Here is a 20,903-nt window from a genome sequence, read left to right on the forward strand (position 1 = left end):
TCTGGAGGACTGAGGGCCATTTAGAGACCCTCACACATAGAAGTGTCGAATCACAGGCCACCCAGTTGAGACGACTCGCAACTCAGCAGCCAATGAACAGTTGGCATTTTCCCGAGTGTGTAAAGGATATTGGAATCCATCCTAAAGGTCATTGAACCCGCGAATTTATCCGGTCTCTAATCATTAGGCTGAGGTCGCAATAAAAAAAATAGGGGTTGGCTTTGCCATGGACACGGCAGTGTGTTGTACGTGAATACGTGTAGGTACGTAACAGGTAGGCCTAATATATTCTATACAAAATATAAAATAAGTTTTTATTTTTATTTTAACACCATATATATATTCACTGTAACTATTTTACACTAATGTTTTATAAATGCAATCGATAGATTTTGACGAGAGTTGACGACTGAAACCCAAACGAACGTCGTAGCTTCTCCGAGTCAAAAGTTATACTACATGGAAATCTCGAAACGCATGCAAAAAGACCTCAAAATGGCGGCGTTTCCCCCTTACACCGCGCGCAATGCGTCACAGTCCTCGCTTAGCGTAACGAATTCTTTGATCATTTAGCTATCCAGTGGTGTGATTAAATTTTGGATGGAGATGATAGACATGTAGCTGCAACACCAAACTCTATCTCACGATTTTATCATTAATTTTTTTTTAATTGCCTCCTACTATGGGAGCAATTTTAAAGACGTATTCAAGTCAAAAAAATTATACTCAGGTATACGAGAGCACAATTATGGTATTGCGCAAATACGCAAGTGTGAAAGTATGCTGCGTCATTTCTACATAATGTCCCTGTTGTCTACTCCTCTACCGGTTCCCCCACCACGTACCTAACACTAAAATCCTTAGCATTTTTTTTCAAATGTCAATTTGGTTACATTTCTTCATCTTTGCTGAAAAAATAATATCCACGGTGACATAATTTGTTTCTGTTCATTACCTTTGCCTATTTATTCTTTTCTTAAGGTACATGATTGAATTGCCCTGCTCACTCATTTCATATCTGAACGAGATTTTGTAAAAATTTGCCGCGAATTCGTGAGTGAACAGTAGGTAATAAAGTATGCTTAACTTGTGGGACTGCCGAATTCAAAAGTATTCCACTTTTGGTGTATCTATTTTTTTTCTTGTGACCACGATCCTTTTCACTTTTTAAATGAATTGTCATTTAGGATTAGAAAATACCTGTATTTTTTTAGTGTTGTTTATTTGTATTTCGTACAGTGGTGATTTTATGGCCGCTATACAAGGTTCAGCTGGATAATTGCAGTTGTGTCATAAATGCGAGGCTAAAGACTCCTTGTAAAGAAAGTGGTCACGTGTCCTCAGCTTCTGGAAACTTCATGTAGTCCCTGAGATTGGTGTGTTTTGTTGAAGGGGAGGGGGAAGGGGAGAAAAGTGGGAAAGCATTAGAGACAGTACAGTCGCGCCTAGAACATTGAAGCCGCACTTATAGCAGACTTGCTGGCAGGTAACTAGGCATTTAACTTACCTGACCTGACCTAACAGTTATTTCCCTGACCATACACTGATATTCTTTTTCACCAAATTTTTTTAAGATCCTTGGATTTTTCATGTCCCCCCTTTCCCCCCCCCCCCCCCCCATTTTTCTTCTTGAAGTTGGAGAACCTTCGTCGTTGATTGTGATTGGCGCTAACGCATCACGCCCTCAAGGCAAGGAACATGACTTTGGCATGTTTTGTTTCTGTAACCTCAGTGTCTGTGCTTTAGTGATTTGGAATCCGTTGGAGATTAGGTCACCATCAGCGTTGTTTTGTGAAGGAGAAAGTAAAACTGTAAATATATAATTTTTTTGACGTGACAACGTCTAATAAATCGATGAACTCCGGCTGCACGCACGAAAAAGTGTCCCGTTACGCATATTGTCCCGTTACGCGGTGTCCCGTTACGCTCATTGTACGCTTGCGCCGCATCTATCTCTCTTCCACTCCATTGGAACAACAATCGATTTGACTTTTTAGAGGCACATTAAACTTGAAACACTCCCATTCGTTTCCTACTTTTCCTATCATCGTCCTATCCTTAACAGAATAACACAGATTAGAAGAAGTTAAATAGCAATCATGTATAAAAGTTATAGTTAAAATAATATGTTCGTTAAATTAATAAACAGATTTGAATTAATGAGTGAAAATAAAAGTAAATTCATCTATTAAATTGTAGATTTCATTTCACTCCTTCTTTGTATCCATACAAAATAGTGATAATTCAATAAAAATGATTCAATTTTATTCATAAAAGCATGCAATCATTTCATCAATGTTTTTTTATGATGTTGTCACGTTAAACTATCGTCCGTAAACCGACTTTACAGACAACCAATTTTTTTTCTGGAACAGAAATATTCATGTAAAATTACAGATTTTCAAAAATGGTATAAATCTTACATGGAAACTTCTACATCACTACAAAATGCTGGGTTCGCAGAAATGCTGTGTTCGGATTCTTAGCCAGACATTAAAGTTTTGTGTTGTCCCAGTGTCTCAAATAGATTAAGTTATCTGTAAACTGGTGCACGATTAGCTTTCAAGATTAACTGTGCACATAATAAGCATGATAGAACAAAATGAAGTCAAATAGTTGAATTTTCGATTACATTATCCATTGTTTTAAAAATAATGCATGAATGAAACATCAGTTAATTTGGTCACAATTTTCGGAAGAAATACTCAGTACTATCTCGTAAAACTAATTTGTACAAAGTTACAATGTCTTTCTTGTAGCATAACAAACTGTTTCGTGGTAACTGGTTTCCCTAAAAATCTTTTTTAAAAGAACAGAAAAATATTTTCTGTGTAGGAACCAAAATACGCCTTCATTTTTTAAACAGTTTCTAAGCCACAATTATTTTCCGTCGTACAATTGTCCGAATTTGACTTCGTTGAAGCTTTGTAATGCTTGAAGTATATATATATATATCACTGTGATGTCAATGGCGTTAAATATTTAACTATTTTTTGGGACATAACTAGAACATCTATAATACAGTTAGTTATAGCATGATCTTTGAAAACCGGTGTTTCGGTTTTAAATTAAAAAATCTTTTATATGAATGATACCAATATTGTCGCGTAGCTCAAAATTATCATTAATTTATTTAATTAGTTTATTTGTTGAAAATACAATTTTAAATTCTTTTCGCTAGTTCGGGACTTGGTTTCCCTCATGCTAAGATGGGGTAACACCTTTGTTGGATTTGGGTTTGCGGGGGGGCTGGAAGAGTGCGAGTCTTGCACGTCTTTGTCTGGGAACGCAGGCGTGACCGCGTTTCAGCCAGGCCAGCTGACACGTTGTTTGCTGCAGTTCCAGAGAAACGCGGCGCAGACTTGTTTGTCGTTTTTTTTTTGAGGCCAGCTGAGAGCGCAGATTGTGCGCAGTCGCCGTGCGCAGGCGAGTGTCGCAATCTAGCGGCCGGTTTTCTGACTACGTGGGCAACCTGGCGCGGCCGACCGCGCGGCCGGCTTGTTGTAATAACTTTACGTGTTTGTAAAACACAGGAAAACTTCCCGTCAGGATGTTTTCCCCGTAGGGGTTTTGCGGCCAAGAAAATAGCTTAAAAGAGATGTAAAATGTTTTCGCGGGGCGGTAATCCTGTGGAAGGCTGTCATGCTGCCCGGCCGCGCGGCGACTTGGTAATGGTTAGGTGAGTGCTATCGGAAATGGCGCCTGAGTGATGCCGGACTCTTAGCCTTCAGTGTTTCTTCGTAGTTAACTTTAAAAATTCTCGTTTGGTGTATTATTTGCTCTTATAAATAATTTGTTCTTAGAAACTTAGTGGTTTTAACGTGTAATACGTTGAGCACTACCGTTCCCTTTTTATTTTCAAGTATAACTCGGTAATTTGTTTGCATCACGATCCTTGTCTTTTCATGTAAATGATGACGTTATAAACTTAAACTAAATAATTTCTAAAATCCGTTTCAAGGTAGTGGATGTTCTTAATAAATTTTAAAAATGAAGTTGTGGAAGAGCTAATGAAGCTTGGTATCACTGGGTGGCCTGGAGGAAATTATTACGATTATGTTAATGTGTTAGTACTACTAAGAAAATCTTATATATGGTTTATTGTTTTTCTGTCGGAATATCTATAAGGCTGGTAGCGGACATGGAAGGTGCCTCATTATTTGTCAGCTTTATTTAATTGTTATAAATAAATGTGATTGTTCTATTGTTTTTAGGTTACTCTTATTTTTTTCTCAGTATCCTGATTTTCTATTCTTGTATAAGAATACACCTACTAAGATTCAATCCTCAGTGAGATGCTCTATGGCTAGTTAATGTTTTGAGTTTCTTATGTTCAGAGCTACATTTTTGAAGAATTGAACCCCCCCTCTGAAAGTGAGACGTGACAAATGGTGGAGGCGCCGGGTAGTAGGTATAAAGAATGTTGGGATACTGAAAAATAAATTAAGATAAGAGTGTTAGGTGTGGTCTAACATTTTGATTTATTTTAGTGAAGAAGAAGAGCATGCAGTGCAGCTGGTGTATTAAGATTGATGTGTTTATAGGATTAATTGTGTAATGATAATAAAATTTATTTTAGGTTATTTCAGGAAACCAGTGGGAGACCAGGGATGGCTGTATTTGTCTAACAATAATTAATTTAAGGTGAAATGTGAAATGTATGCTTAAGTTAAGGACTAATGAAAATAATTTAAGGTGGAGTCTATTAGGGATGGCTAGTAAATACACAATTGAAATATTGGATGACAAAGTAAAAAACCCTGAGAACAGTGATAGTAGTTCTTCGTCAGATGATGAATCATTGAAAGTGTTAAAAGATAAATTAAGCGACATAAAACCAGAATTGAAAGATCAGAATTTAAACATGGAGACAGGCAGGTGTTTTGTGGACCCGGGATATTTTTTTGGAAAGAGATGTGAGGAGGTTGAGGAATTTTTAAAACAGTTTCGCAGAGCAGCCAAGGTAAATGGGTGGAATGAGCAAAAATGTTTGTCATACTTGCCTACATTTTTGAGAGGGCCTGCTTTAAAATGGTATGACAGCTGTGAGAGCACATTGGAGAATTTAACTACATTTGAGGAATTAGCAAATAAATTAAGGGATGCGTTTGTGAGAGTGGGTCACATAGAGGACTTAGAGTTAAGATTGCAGGCGCGAGTACAAGCAGTAGATGAACCCTTCGAGTCATTTGTGTACGACATATTGAATCTTTGTAACCGACTTGATGCTAAGATGAATGAAGCTAGTAAGGTTAGATATGTATTGCGTGGGTTAAGGCCAGACATTGTAGAGAAAGTTATGCTTTTCCCAAACAATACTGTGGAACAGTTACTAGGTAATTTGAGGAATATTGAGGCAGGTCTGTATTACGCTAAAAATCATGAGAGGACACAGTGGGTAAATTCGAAACAGGAACAAGTACCTATCAGAAATCTTAAAGAAATTCAAACACCAGAAAGAGAATTGTCATCTATCAACACGAGAATTGAGGACAGTTTGATAGAGTTTAATAAACAATTAAAACAATTACGCGGGGAACTGGATACCATGAGATTACAGGCACAACCAAAGTCACAGTTTCGAACTCAGGGAGGAAATTACAAAAATAACAGTACACTAACACAATACCATCGAAATCAGAACAACAATTTTTTCAGGCAGACCCCAAGTAATTCATTTCCAAAAATAACTGACAGACCACAGTGGACCTCAGATGGTAGGCCGATTTGTTTAAAATGCAAACGACCAGGTCACTTGATACGAGATTGCAAAACGTCACAACAGGGAAACTAAATAGGGCGAGAGTCGGTCGGGGTGACAACTCGTCCCTTGTTAACCAAATGTCTCTTTTACAAAATGACGGTATTTTAAGTCAGAAGACAAAAATGTTCGGAAAAGAAATCCCCGTTTTTATCGATACAGGAGCTGCGGTATCACTAATTGAGGATAGATTAGTACCGAAAAGTTGTTGGAAATCCGCAGAACCAAGAGGTTTTACAGGAGTCTCAGGAAGAGTTCAGAAACTTAATAAGATGGCCAAATTAAGATTTAAATTAGGACAGTATGTTTATTCACATGCGGTAGGTCTGGTGGAAGCCCCAATAAAAGGGATCATTTTAGGATGTGATTTTTTAACCAAATATGGAGCAGAAATTTCTTGTAAGGGAGGCCAGAAAATGTCATTGACCATAACACGTCCTGATTGCTTCGTAAATACCACAAATACCGAAATAAGGGAGGTTAAAAGCCAAACCAAAGTAAAAAGAGACAAAATTCAAGTAGATCAAAACCAAAATCGGGTTAATCATAATGTAGGTCAGGATGGAACACAGGAGTTAAGCCAAATCGAGCCAGAAAATATTTTCAGGTTAGGTTGTGTGACAGTTCACAATCATGTTAGAGTAGAGCCAAGGATGCATCATCTTATCGAAATTAATTTTGAAGGAAATAATTTACCTGATGAGGTGCTGATAGAGCCTAAGGAGGATATTTACAACAGATATTCTGTACTTGTACCTAGGAGTATTGTAAACAGAAAACAGCATACTCACATTTGGGTTACTAATACTACTAACCAGTCAGTTACTCTTCATAAGGGAATGAAATTAGGATATTTAAATGAGTTTGAGGAAACACCCAGTATCGAGAACAAAGAAGTAACTAAGGTATTACAAGCTAGAGATAAAAATAATGTCGATTTTGATGTGTCTAAATTAAACATTAATCCAGAGTTACCAGAGGAACAAAAAAACAGACTGGTAGAGTTGTTGTATAAATATCAAAATGTTTTCAGTTGGGACCCCAGCCAGATAGGGAGAACAAAAGAGGAAGTAGTTTTTCTGGATACAGGGGACAGCACACCCATATCATCTGTACCTTATCGAGTTTCTCCTGGGGAACGGGAAATTATTCATAACATAGTACAAGAACACATTAAAAATGGGATTGTGAGACCCTGTGACACGAGTTGGTGTTCACCAGTTGTTCTTGTTAGAAAAAAAGACAACGATTATAGGATGTGTGTGGACTACCGTCGTTTTAACACTATTCTTAAGGATAATAAATACCCCCTTCCTCGAATAGATGATTTCTTAAGTCACTTGACTGGTGCTAAGTATTTTACTCACTTGGATATGAATTCAGGATACCACCAATTGAGAGTAGCTGAACAGGATCAGGAAAAAACTGCATTTGTTACCACCGATGGTACTTTTTGTTTTGAAACCCTTCCTTTTGGTTTGAAAACCGCTCCGTCAATTTTTCAGAGATACATGGATAAGACTTTGGCAGGGTTAAAGTGGGGTTCATGCTTAGTCTATTTGGATGACATTCTAGTAGTGGGCAGTACGTTTAATCAACATCTTGACCGATTAGAACAAGTTTTTAAAAGGATGCAAAATGCTAATTTAACCTTGAAACCGTCAAAATGTACCTTCGGTTATTTTGAAACCGATGTGTTGGGACATTTGGTTAACCATGAAGGGATTAGACCCCACCCCGATAAAGTAGTAGCAGTGAAACAATTTCCTACACCTAAGGACCAACGAGGGGTGAGAAGCTTTTTAGGCCTAGCTTCTTTCTATCGTAAGTTTATAGCAAATTTCTCTCAGATTGCGAAACCCTTGTCGACATTGCTAAAGAAAAATGAAAAGTTTATCTGGACCGACAAGCAAGAACAAGCATTCCAAATTTTGAAAGAAAAGCTGATTTCTTCCCCCGTGTTAGCTCACTTCCAGGAAAACCAGCCCATTGAAATACATACAGATGCTAGTACCTTAGGGATAGGAGCCACATTGTTACAAAGAATTGATGGAAAATTACAACCTATTGCCTATGCCAGTCGAACTCTCACGTCAGCTGAGACTAGATATCCTATAACTCACCTTGAATGTTTAGCCTTGATTTATGCTTTAGACCAGTTTCGGCCTTACATTTACCTGAAGCCATTCAAAATTGTAACCGATCATCATAGCCTATGTTATTTGAATCGTTTGAAATTTAATGCTCATAGCGCAGGAAGGTTAACCAGGTGGGCATTGAAATTGATGGAGTATGAGTACACTGTATGTTATAGTAGTGGAAAAACTCATGTACATGTAGACAGTTTGAGTAGAAATGCTGTCAACACAGGGACAGCCCTTGACGAAGAAAAATCCCTTGAGTTACCTGTTTTTGTGATGCATGATGTGGATTTAGCTAAGCTGCAATATTCTGATGTGAGTCTAAGACCTTTAATTTCTGAGTTGACTCAACCGTCAGGAATCGATAATAAGTTAAGCCGACAAGCGAAAAATTTTTCTTTGCTGAATGGTGTTTTGTACAAAAATAACTCTAACCCAAGTGGTAGAGACAAGCTATTAGTAGTCCCAGAAAGCTTAAAGGCTGAAATTCTGAGGGAAAGTCACGACAATCCCACTTTTGGCGGTCACTTAGGAGTAGTTCGCACCGCAGACAAAATTATACGTCGTTATTATTGGACCAATATGCTAAAAGAGATTCAGGCCTATGTAAGGAGTTGTAGGGGATGTCAGGGGAAAAAGGGAGTTCCTCAAAAGAAAGCAGGGTTATTAGAACCATTACCTATCTGTGAACCTTTCGAACGTATTGGTGTCGATATTTTAGGCCCTTTTCCAAAAACCGTGTCAGGAAACAAATACATTCTTGTTGCTATTGATTACGGTACTCGATGGGCGGAGACTAAAGCCACCCCCACTAGTAACGCCAATGACGTAGCTAAGTTTTTACTAGAAAACATAATTTGTCGCCATTCTGTACCATGTTCCATATTGACAGATAGAGGAAAAGTTTTTACTTCCAAAGTCGTTAATGAATTACTTAGGTTAATGGATGTACAAAGTTTGAAAACCTCAGGATACAGGCCAAACACAAATGGATTATGTGAAAGATTAAATGGAACAATAGCAATGATGCTATCTCAGTATGTGGCATCCTCACAACGTAATTGGGATGAATATGTACCCTTGGTCACTTTGGCATACAACACGGCGAGGCAGGAAACATTAAAATTTAGCCCATTTGTGCTCATGTATGGTAGAGAACCTGTATTACCCTCAGATGTTCAATTAAGTCAGCCTGTAGAAGATGAGGACAGCCTTCGACTGCGTACTCGTTGGAAGGAGATCCTGCGACAGTCCAGAGAGAATTTAAAGAGACAACAGGGTATCGATAAAAAAAGGTATGACCGCAGACGACGAGCGGTGACCTATAAGATAGGACAGGAGGTTATGGTGTACACACCTGTTCGAAAAAAGGGTTTGTCAGAGAAACTATTGCATAAATGGTTCGGTCCTTATGTTGTGGTGGACAAATTGTCTAATAACCTGTACAGGTTAAAGAAGACGAGTCGAGGCAGAGATGTTTACGAAGTTACAAACGTAGAGAGAATGAAAAATTTTTACAGTGTATAAGTTATGATAAGTTATGTAATAGAGATTTTTTTATTGTGGTTGTGGATAACTAAATAAAACAAAGAGAGAGAGAAAAAAAAAATAATTCGAAAGTTTTGTAACACTTGTAAACAAAAATTGAGCGTGTCTAATATTTAGTTTTGTATAGAATTTTTACAGAGTCTTAAGGCGTGATCATCTTCCGTACTGACGATGAGGATGCTACACATCGTCCTGGTGCTCCTGCAGCTGGGAAGCAGCAGACAACATCGACCGCTACCTGAAGGAGCAGTGGGGGTGGTTGCGGGAGCGCATTTCGAGCCGATACCTCAGGTAACATTGTACACTTCATCGGTACCAGTAAATTTTAAGGTTGCTTGGCCAATGCAATTAGATGACATTCAGGATAGTATCAAAGAAATCACTTCTTGTCCCTCCAATAGTTCAAGTGAATGGTGTGTTATTTTCAAAGAATTAAAACATAGCTTAATTTATACTGACATGCTAATTAATAAGGTAAACGAAGCAGCAGGGGATGACGTATTGGATTTTCAGTCTCAAGTTCGGGAAAGACGAGGGTTAAATTTCATTGGAGAGTTTTTTTCATTGGTGTTGTGACATTGCCGTCAATAGTCAATTGAATAATCTTTTCCTAAATGAACAACAAATGTCAGAACACATAAACAAGATGGAATCACAAATTTTAAACACTCATGAGGCACTGGCAAATATGAGCAACACTATTTTTGTTATAAACGAGGGAATGACCGGAATTCTAAAAAGAGTACAATCAAAATTCACAAATTTGTCTGATTACTTAAAAGACCTCCGAGAGACTATGGTGACTAAGTTTTCAGGAATGGTTCAAGACATAGGACATTCATTCCAGTTTCAGGTACTGTTGGCCTCTCAATTAGCCAAACAAGCGCATACATTTACAAGACTAGAGATTCTGGACCAGTGCCGGTCAAATAAAATACCTGCCATTGTAGTTACACCAGCTCAATTGAAAGAGAAATTAAATATGCTAAATGAAATTCTTAATAGGGATGGTTATGCGTTGTCCATAAGTGTATCAGAAGTTCAGAAATATTTTAATTTACCCATTTGTAAATGTCAAGTCCACAAGGAAAATTTATACCTTCAAATTAAAGTACCAATTGTTAAACTAAATTCCAATTGGAGATTGTTTCAGTTCGTCGCAGTCCCATTTCAGTGGAAGAACTCAACTTGTCATTTGGATCATGCTCCGAATTTTCTGGCAGTGGATGGAGACCATCTAATCACTATTCAGGGTAGAAATTTATTAGATTGTAGACCATTTGAAGATAAATTGTGTTTTGTTCCCAGGTTCTCCGGAGATACCCTAGGTAGTGCTTTGTGTCCAAAGGCTCTTTTTCAGGGGATTACCGTTGAAAATCTTAGTACCACATGTGCGTTTCGATGCCATTCCGGAAACCAACTGATGATCACCCAGGCTGGACCAGAGCGGTACTTCCTAACAAACCCGTCAGGAAAATTAGACTTGCAATGCATGAAACATAACAATGAATCTTTATTTTTAGGAAGTGGAGACATCCTCGGAGCTGTAGATATAGAAGTACCGTGTGATTGTCGTTTGTATTTAAACCAAGAACTTAAAATTAACGAGTTGTATCCATGTGATGCGTTAACAAAATCTAAATTTCAATTGGTACATGTAATACCAGCTGCTTGGACGAAGTTACGTAAATTGAAAATTTTCCCTCATCCTACGTCAACACATACAGTTTTTCCATCCTTAATGGATTGTTTAGATGAAAATTGGCCAACTCTAATACCACATTTAAATTTTTCTTTGACAAAGTTTGAAACCCCTTTAGACCCGATTCATTTAAGAGAACCAGAAAACGTACCAAGATTTGTAATGAAAAACTTACAGAGTATTGCGCTTTCCATTGTAAGTAGTGTATTATTATTTATTATTATTAAAAATCCATATCTAGTAGGTATTGGAACGCTACCAAGAGTATCCGCCTTGGACAATGTTACTACCCTTGGCATAGAAATAAGTGTAACTGTAATTACTATATTGGTAATAGTTGGAATGTTTTTAGTTCTGTTATTAAAATATCTGAGAAATCGGAAACCCCTCAGTATGTCTGTAGAAATCTCGACTACAGTAGAAAATGCTGTTCCTTCTACCAGTGGAAAGGTAGAATTAAAAGACATACTAGCCAGAGATAATGGTTGTGTAGCTAAGTTATCCAGTGAAACTGGGGAGGAATTGAAAGTAACCATTTCCATTTGTGATGATCAGTAGTGAATGAATTTTGTTCAATGTAAAGCTTTACCTACGATTAGAAAAATTAGAATTTGATTAATGTTTATGTGAAGGGGCATGCGCCCATAAATAATTTTTATAGAACCAAATAACGATGGAGGGAGAATACCAGGTTCAATAAGGGGAATTATGACGTCAGGACTAATCATTGAGAAAGTGGGTGGGATCCTTTCCGTATTCCCATTTTCCACCATAACCCCCCCCCCCTTGTGTTTTTATTATTCAAGAAGTGACATTGATAGTTTTCGTCAATCGAAGAGAATGACTTTTGAGGCGGACTTGTTAAGGGCAATTTCGAAAGGAGTGCTGTGGTGCAGCTCCATCCAGAACTCTTGTCCCTTCTCGAGTTGGGAGAAGGCGCGTCGTTAAGGGTCAGCCAGATACCACGTGGGCCAGTTGGGAGAAGAGGACCTGCTTCTACCCATTGCTGCGGGCTGGTGCCCGTATCGTCGAATCGTGTGGTGATGCACGATTACCAGGAGTATCAGCGGTTTGGGAGTGGCCATGTCCAAGGACAGTGATTACGCATCGCGATAGGGTGTGGCCCCCCAAACAACAAATTTATCGAGAAGACTAGAATTATCCATCGTTTGAAACTACTGACCTGACGTTCAAAACAAAGTGTATAGCAAGACAAGGCCAGTGTAGTTATAAACTTTCAACCTACACGTGGACACAGTCAAGTTTTTGTTGTAAATTTTCCTATTAGGTACCTTACCTTATCCTTCCTCTACGAAATGTGGGGGGTAGGCTTTTCTTCAAGATGTTGAATATTGCAGATGAGTTACGAGTTTAGTTTTTGAATAGTTACTTGTTTTAAGAATCTTTAAAAGTTATTTTTGTGTTGATACCTGGTATGACCCTCCTTGGTTAGTTGTGTTGATCTATGTTGATCTCATGAATACTTCTTGATAAACACATGAAAATACGTCATTAACTTAAGTAAGATAATTTAATTGTTTGATTTGTTCACTATTATTTTGATGTTTGAGAGTTTTTTTTTTAGTTGTTTGTAATTGTATGACTCCTGATGCTGCTCATGTATTTTGTGTAGGAATGGTGTCGTGTACCGTGGATGACGAGCAGTTGGGATGAACGACGTCGGGATGAACCGGCTGGGAGAGGCAGAAGTTGGAGTGGGGTGTGATTCTGCAGCTCACAGTTCCGCTGGCTGTTCCTGTCTCTGCCCTGAGTTGGTGCATCTCTTCGCCGTATCCCTCCTGGCTGCTTGCTGTCCCAAGCAGTGCTAACATGTGAAATTTTGTAAAACACATTTGTCCTCCGAGAGGAAATTGTCAATAAGTGCTAGTAGAACTTAGAGTTGGTATTTATACCTAAACAACAACCACTGTAATCACTAATTTAAATTTGTAACTGGATCACATAGAAATGATAGGGACAATTGGTTTTTTTTTTGAAGCAAACTTAAATATTCCCCAAGCATTGTTGTAAGCTTGTGGGGCACAAGCTCCTGCCGCCCGGGGTGATGTCGCGTAGCTCAAAATTATCATTAATTTATTTAATTAGTTTATTTGTTGAAAATACAATTTTAAATTCTTTTCGCTAGTTCGGGACTTGGTTTCCCTCACGCTAAGATGGGGTAACACCTTTGTTGGATTTGGGTTTGCGGGGGGGCTGGAAGAGTGCGAGTCTTGCACGTCTTTGTCTGGGAACGCAGGCGTGACCGCGTTTCAGCCAGGCCAGCTGACACGTTGTTTGCTGCAGTTCCAGAGAAACGCGGCGCAGACTTGTTTGTCGTTTTTTTTTGAGGCCAGCTGAGAGCGCAGATTGTGCGCAGTCGCCGTGCGCAGGCGAGTGTCGCAATCTAGCGGCCGGTTTTCTGACTACGTGGGCAACCTGGCGCGGCCGACCGCGCGGCCGGCTTGTTGTAATAACTTTACGTGTTTGTAAAACACAGGAAAACTTCCCGTCAGGATGTTTTCCCCGTAGGGGTTTTGCGGCCAAGAAAATAGCTTAAAAGAGATGTAAAATGTTTTCGCGGGGCGGTAATCCTGTGGAAGGCTGTCATGCTGCCCGGCCGCGCGGCGACTTGGTAATGGTTAGGTGAGTGCTATCGGAAATGGCGCCTGAGTGATGCCGGACTCTTAGCCTTCAGTGTTTCTTCGTAGTTAACTTTAAAAATTCTCGTTTGGTGTATTATTTGCTCTTATAAATAATTTGTTCTTAGAAACTTAGTGGTTTTAACGTGTAATACGTTGAGCACTACCGTTCCCTTTTTATTTTCAAGTATAACTCGGTAATTTGTTTGCATCACGATCCTTGTCTTTTCATGTAAATGATGACGTTATAAACTTAAACTAAATAATTTCTAAAATCCGTTTCAAGGTAGTGGATGTTCTTAATAAATTTTAAAAATGAAGTTGTGGAAGAGCTAATGAAGCTTGGTATCACTGGGTGGCCTGGAGGAAATTATTACGATTATGTTAATGTGTTAGTACTACTAAGAAAATCTTATATATGGTTTATTGTTTTTCTGTCGGAATATCTATAAGGCTGGTAGCGGACATGGAAGGTGCCTCATTATTTGTCAGCTTTATTTAATTGTTATAAATAAATGTGATTGTTCTATTGTTTTTAGGTTACTCTTATTTTTTTCTCAGTATCCTGATTTTCTATTCTTGTATAAGAATACACCTACTAAGATTCAATCCTCAGTGAGATGCTCTATGGCTAGTTAATGTTTTGAGTTTCTTATGTTCAGAGCTACATTTTTGAAGAATTGAACCCCCCCTCTGAAAGTGAGACGTGACAAAATGTTAAGTCATAAAATAATTTTTAATATATTTTCTGTCTACAATTTTCTCTCTTTTACCTTAAAATACTGCTGGTTTTATTATTATTATTGCTTCAAATTTAAATAATTAATATTGCATGGGTTAGTTTAGTGACGTCTCTGGATTTCACTTATCCACCATTTATTAAATATGACACATAGGTCTCCGTCTCAGTAGTCAAAAGTTTGGAAAGTGAACATCCAGATTCATACCTGTCGTAACTGGACAAATTATCATTTCTAAATTTACTATGAATTTAAATTACAGACTTTTAACATACAACCAGCATACACCCAAGAGCATACCGAATGCATTTCTGCGTAGGCGTTCAGAAACACCGGAGTACTCCTTCACTGCCAGAGTTCCCACATACATGAAGAACAACTACATTATACGGTGTTTCATTATACTGTTCTTTGGTGATTGATATATTGCTTACATTTCTTAAATTCAGCTTAATTTTATTCGTGATATCATCGTATTTTTTATAAATACATTATTTTACAATGGGTGATTGTCTGTAAATGTTTTTTCATTGTGTTTAAAACAATTCAAGGCCAATATTTATTCCAAATGTAGCATAAAAAAGAGCTGTTATTGTATTGTAAACAGTTTAAATGAAACGTTTTGTATGTGGCCTTTGTCGCAAATTATTTAATTTTAGAATGTAACATATATTTCTATCAAATTTTTCTCCAAATAACTGTTAAACATTAAATTTATGAATTGCGTCCTAAAAATAAAGAATTTTTCAACATAGGCTACATAAAAATAGTTTAAATTCGTATCACAAACCCTTTTGTGCTGTCAGTTTATGCTAGTGTTGAAATGTTATAGGCCTATTAGGTTTAAGTGTCATAAAATGTACATTATTTTATTAAAAATCAGATCAATTAACAATCAGTAATTGCTATATTATTAATCTCTCTGTTTTTATACCTGTTTTACCTGAAAAAATAGCTTTAGTATCCACTTGGTAAACAAATAATGATTATATTGTGAAAAGTACGGGTGTTGTCAAAAACAAACTTTGTTGATGTCCACGCCATAAGGTCCCTTACCTACATAACAGGGTTAATATGATTAGATTAACTTACATCATATCTCAAATGGTAAAAAAAAAACGTAATAAAAGACAAAAGACCAATTTTTTGTTAAAACAGATAAAGACTTCTATGATCGAACTATTTATATCAAAGAGTAAAAAACACACGATACGACAAGAAATAACAACGCCCAAAATTTAGTCATATATAAAACTATCCAGAACACAATGATCATTAAATAACGTATTGAATTATCACACCATAATCTGCTACGTAAATATATTTCCAGATAGATTGCGGCTAGGTCTCCGGCCAAAATACGGTTTTGCATTTGAAACATGTTTTTATATAAAATAAAAGAGTTTATCATTATTTAATTTTTCAAAATAATTTTTTTAATAGTAAAATATTGTTCTATTTAATTGTTAGTTTATTTTAGCTTTTTTTATTAAAAGTTATTTATCCTAGCCTATTTATTTATTTCTTGTTTTTAATTATATTGTATCGCTGGGGAGTTGCGTGGGAGTGCGGAATCAGTTTCCTTTGTGTAGAGAGTTTACGTGACAGTTGGCAGTAGGAAGTGACAGTTGGCTGCCCTGTAATAAAGGCGTTGGGCAGAGTCCGCTGCTAGCCGAGGCGAGACCTCGTAGCGCCTCGCGCGCGCCAGGAGTCAAATGGGCCCGCGACTGTTGGAGTGAACAGGCCACGCCCGGGCGCGGTGCAGAACTTTCCACGAGACATTTGAATTCCACTCGATGAGCCTCGAGCACGTTTGTTCGGCTTCCGGGGAAAGGGCCAGGGCATGTTCATCCAAAGGCGCGAAGATATTTAGGTGCCTTGTTTTTGAGATTAGCTACGAGTGTTTCTGCCGCAGCGACGAGAGAAATTGTGAGTACAGTTGTTCTGATTGTAGTTGGTGTTGGTTTGGATAAACGTGACTTTGTGTTGGGCTAGAATCTCATTTACCGTTTTGCGTGCGCCTCAGTGGGCGAACATAAACTTGGTTTGTAAGATTTTTTTATAAAGTTTATATTGCAAAATGACAATCAATTGAGTTGAAATATGGGTAGTATGACCATCACAGATTAACTGTACTGGCCTTTTTTAACCTTTATTTGGAGAAGAAGAAAAAACACTTTACTAAACAAATTGAAAAAATTTGTGGTTTCGTTCATCCCCATGAAATTGCTAAAACTAAAATTTGTGATGAAGCACCATAATCAGTCAAATTGTACATGACATATTTATTTTTGAATACACGTAGTAGTGGAAGCATTAGTCTAGCCGCACAACAGCATAAAAGCGCTGGTGTATTTTCATGCCAATATTTACTCTTTTTGTGCTTGCTTTTTTTCCCACCAATGGCCTCAACTACTCTGGGTTTTTTTTATCGGGTCATGACAGAATGAAATCTTCACAATTGAAGATTTTCTCCGGTGTTCCATCAAGATTCAGCCCTATAATTTTTTTTTTGGCAAACCCACGGGTTGATTTGGTCGCACCTGACATGTTCAATACTTTGTGCGCTCTTGATTGACAAGCTATGCCTGCTTATAAAAGCAATAGACCGACCTACACCTGACCTCTGGCCTCTGCATCTACTAGGATGAAAATTTGGTCGGATGCACGGGCGTAATCCGAAAAGAAAACAACACATTACTTGGCACTGTCACTCAAGATTGGCGCGACGGTAAATAAAATGGACAAACAGTAAAGTTTAATGTTTCAGAATGCCCTGTACGTTAATCTGGCAAACATCACGAACGCAAATAAAAAAAATAATTAAGTGGCAATATTATTTAGAAAAATTATCCCTTTAAGAGCATCTTAGCCTTTGCCACTGTCACGGTCAGACCTTTAGCTCGTATGCGATATCTCTTGAGAATAATATTGGGCATTAAGGTTACAAACGCTCGTTTCCATTGCATCATTCTTCAAGAGGGTCGTATCGTATTAAGTTTAAAAAAGGGCTGTGTTCTTACACGTAAGATAAAAAAAAACTTCTAAAACCAAACTTTTTTAATATTCTGTGATTATATGGCCAGTTAGAGGCTATATTTTTTTTGAAGAAAAACTAACATCCACATAGGACATTCGAGACTAGCGTTTATTTAGCAAATATGTTATCCAAAGATGCTTTAGTCGTCAAAGCCCAACGTTGTATTTAACATAAGTGTGCCCTATCAAACACATTTACCAATGTTTCAACGTCAGGTTTTTCAACAACAAATTTAAGACTCTACTGCCCGTTTTGTTAAAAATCACTGAACATGTAATACTATAATGTTTTCCTTTGGCTTTGTGAACTTTGGTTCACGCCATCCACCAGAGATGGCAGCACCGAGGTTACACATTTCCGTTCCTTGCGACTTCCGTTCTATTCACGATATTACTCCCACCAAATGCCGTATGCCGAGAGCTAAGATGTTTACACATTAACAATAGTCTGTTTCGTTGATAGTCAACTTTTGTACATGCCATTTTATGTTAATTTATTGCTATTTAATTATTAAATTTGAAAACGGCTCGAAAAACGTTTGTGAAAATTTTTTTTAAATGCAAACAAATGACTGCAGAATGAGTGTTTTTTTGCTAATAAAAAAGGTGTGTTAGCGTAAAAAAATTTTTTTCGATTACCTTTCACGGTAAGTGAACCCAAGGGATTCTTTTGTAAAAGCTCAATCAATTGTAAAAAAAAAAAAAATTCAGAAGCAGCAAAAAAAATCTAACATTCTAACGGTATTTAATTTCACGATCAAACTTGAGAAAACTGGTCGTGACTGAATGCAAGAAAGGAACAGGGTTTAGTTGAATTCATTTACGGGGAATTAGCTACGTATCCCCTTGGTTCTTGAATGAAGTCCTTTAAAAAGCCAACTAGTTTGTGTTTGATGTGGGAAATGTTGGTGCTAGCAACGTGCCCCAAACTTCAGCTTGTGCCTTTTAAGCCGATTGCAGCATTAACGGCTCGTCTTGAGTTTACCACCGACGCAGCTTATACTTGTGTGGTGATGGTGTGGATTCGCCCGTTGCGGCTGAACTTGAAAGCTTTAAGGGGGATTAGGCTTCAACATTTCGCAAGCCCCAATGTTTTGACACCGCTTGCAATAAATCTTCCGTGCTAATTATTTTTTGGTTTGAAATGGCATAATACTTAGCTTTGGGTGATAATGTTCGCAGGCTTTCACGGCCATTGTCTGAAATAGCTTGGCTTCTGGGTTGTAGCCGCGTCCTTGGCAAATAATTCACCGACGTTTCGGTATGTAACTGCACTCCCTGATGACGGCGACTGCGATGTCGACCGAAACGTCGGTGAATTATTCGCGAAGGACGCGGCTAGAACTTAGCGCGCCTGTTCTCGTGAAGGTAAAATTTTCAGCACAATTTCAAGTGGCCCGTCTCTGAGTACACACTTTTTCGCACCAGAAGTCTTAGCTAAAACCGCACTAGAACGAGTTGTTTTTTTCTTCCCACACCCGCGAGCTGAAGTCGTGAAGCAATGTAAACCCGTGTAAAAATCAGTTTCGTAAACCATTGGGGACATACCAAACGCATTGGTGTGCTAAATGAAACTTTATGATCCTGGAATATATTTGGTACACTAAAATAGCCGAATAAAGAAGTAATTACCAGTTTTAAAAACTATAAGAAAACTGGAATTCCACTATGATAATACATAATCTCAATGTTCTTCTTTCAAACCACGTCAAAAACATTAATTCTCTAACTAAAACACCTACATTTATTAGAAAATGAATTACCATAAATAATCAATGAATTAATTAATACTTAATAGAAACGTCACACCTGTTAGCTTAATTGAGATGTTTTTCCTTCACTTTGGATTTAAGTTTTCTATGGGAATTGCTGCTACTACTACTATCTTAAAATTTGCGTGCTTCTTTGTCACACTTGGTAAAAAAAATCGTTAGTTACAGTTTTTCAAAGTAGTATAATAAGTTATCACATATAAAATTATCACATATAACATATGTGAATCGGTTGCATTTTTACGATAAAAGAAATTAGTACAATATAAACGGTAAATTTGCTATATGATCTGTCTAATTAATGTAATATTATAAAAATATCATAAATAAATTACATTAAAGCAAATTCAAATTCCTCTAATTCATTTAAATTGTATAATTCTAGATACTGAAACTAACCTAACAATGAAAATTCGATCTCTTTAATTTCACAATTGCTCTGTATTTGTTGTTTGGATACTAATTATTTAAAAAATTTTTGCATGTGAAGTATAGAATATAAAATACCAAAAAAACATTCACCAAATGATATAATTTAAAAAAATAAACAGCTGAAATTTTCATATTTTGTTAATATTTGGTAAAATGGAAAGCAACATGTTTATCCTATCCCGAAATGTTTGCTTGGGTTGGCTTTACCAGAACAAGGAAGCAAATATACGAACACAACGATGAAGATAAAGAAATAGGCTATAATTGACAACACAACGACAACAACGCCGTCGAACACAGTAGTTCTCCTATGACAAAACAGTTGTTACGTTTCGGGAACTGGCATCTTTTTCCCGTCTTCAGGCACAAACAGGCCGACAAACAGTGCAAAACTGCAATGGTGTATGTCCAAGAAATTGTATTAAATCTAAATCCCTCATTGCACGAATCATTAAAAGAACACGCCTAAACATATTACATCGACAGAAAGATAAGAAATACAATAACACAAGAGTTTTTTACATTAAAAGAGCAGTAGTTTTAAATTGCGTGTAAGACCAGGACTTTAATAAACAAACTACACTGCAAAAAAGTTGTCGTAAAAATACATTTACAAAAATGTGACCATTGCTGCATACTCAAAAAATTTGTTGAACAGAGTTTAAATTCACTTTTTTTATCTGTAAGTCATGCATTTTCATCAAGTGTACAAACTGTTTATTTTACCAACTTAACATGACATTTTTCACAATACCAAGAATATATATTAAAATATTTTGACCCAAATCCTAAAACTCCACTAACAACTTGTTTACAAAACGTGTTTGTTGTCAAAGTTTAAGAACTATATATATATATTTGGAAATATTTTATGAAAGTCATTTTTTTAATCAAAATTAAATAATTATTCAGAAATACCTATTAATCTCACAAAAAATGACTTGCTTAACTTAATTTAGCCACTTAAGTGACTTTTCCTAAATGAGATTTATTATCACTGGCCTATCAAAAATAATCACCATCTGGCAGTATGAAACGATCCTCCCAACTACACTTTTCAGTTTCTAAATTATAAATTGTCTCCCTGATGAAACCCCTGAACTGCGTTCCCATTGAATCACAGGTACAT

General features: G+C 37.1%; 1 protein-coding gene across 1 annotated transcript; it reads left to right on the forward strand.

Moving 5' to 3' along the window:
- The first annotated feature begins 3,248 nt into the window (after nt 1-3,248).
- Nucleotides 3,249-14,329, forward strand: LOC134541319 (uncharacterized). Its single transcript, XM_063384723.1, has 2 exons — nt 3,249-3,679; nt 9,578-14,329. Exon 2 carries the CDS (start codon nt 10,076-10,078, stop codon nt 11,708-11,710), a length of 1,635 nt encoding a protein of 544 aa, XP_063240793.1. The 5' UTR covers nt 3,249-3,679; nt 9,578-10,075; the 3' UTR covers nt 11,711-14,329.
- The last annotated feature ends 6,574 nt before the right edge of the window (nt 14,330-20,903 follow it).

This window comes from Bacillus rossius, chromosome 18 (assembly GCF_032445375.1).
Source record: "Bacillus rossius redtenbacheri isolate Brsri chromosome 18, Brsri_v3, whole genome shotgun sequence".
Lineage (NCBI taxonomy): Eukaryota > Metazoa > Arthropoda > Insecta > Phasmatodea > Bacillidae > Bacillus > Bacillus rossius.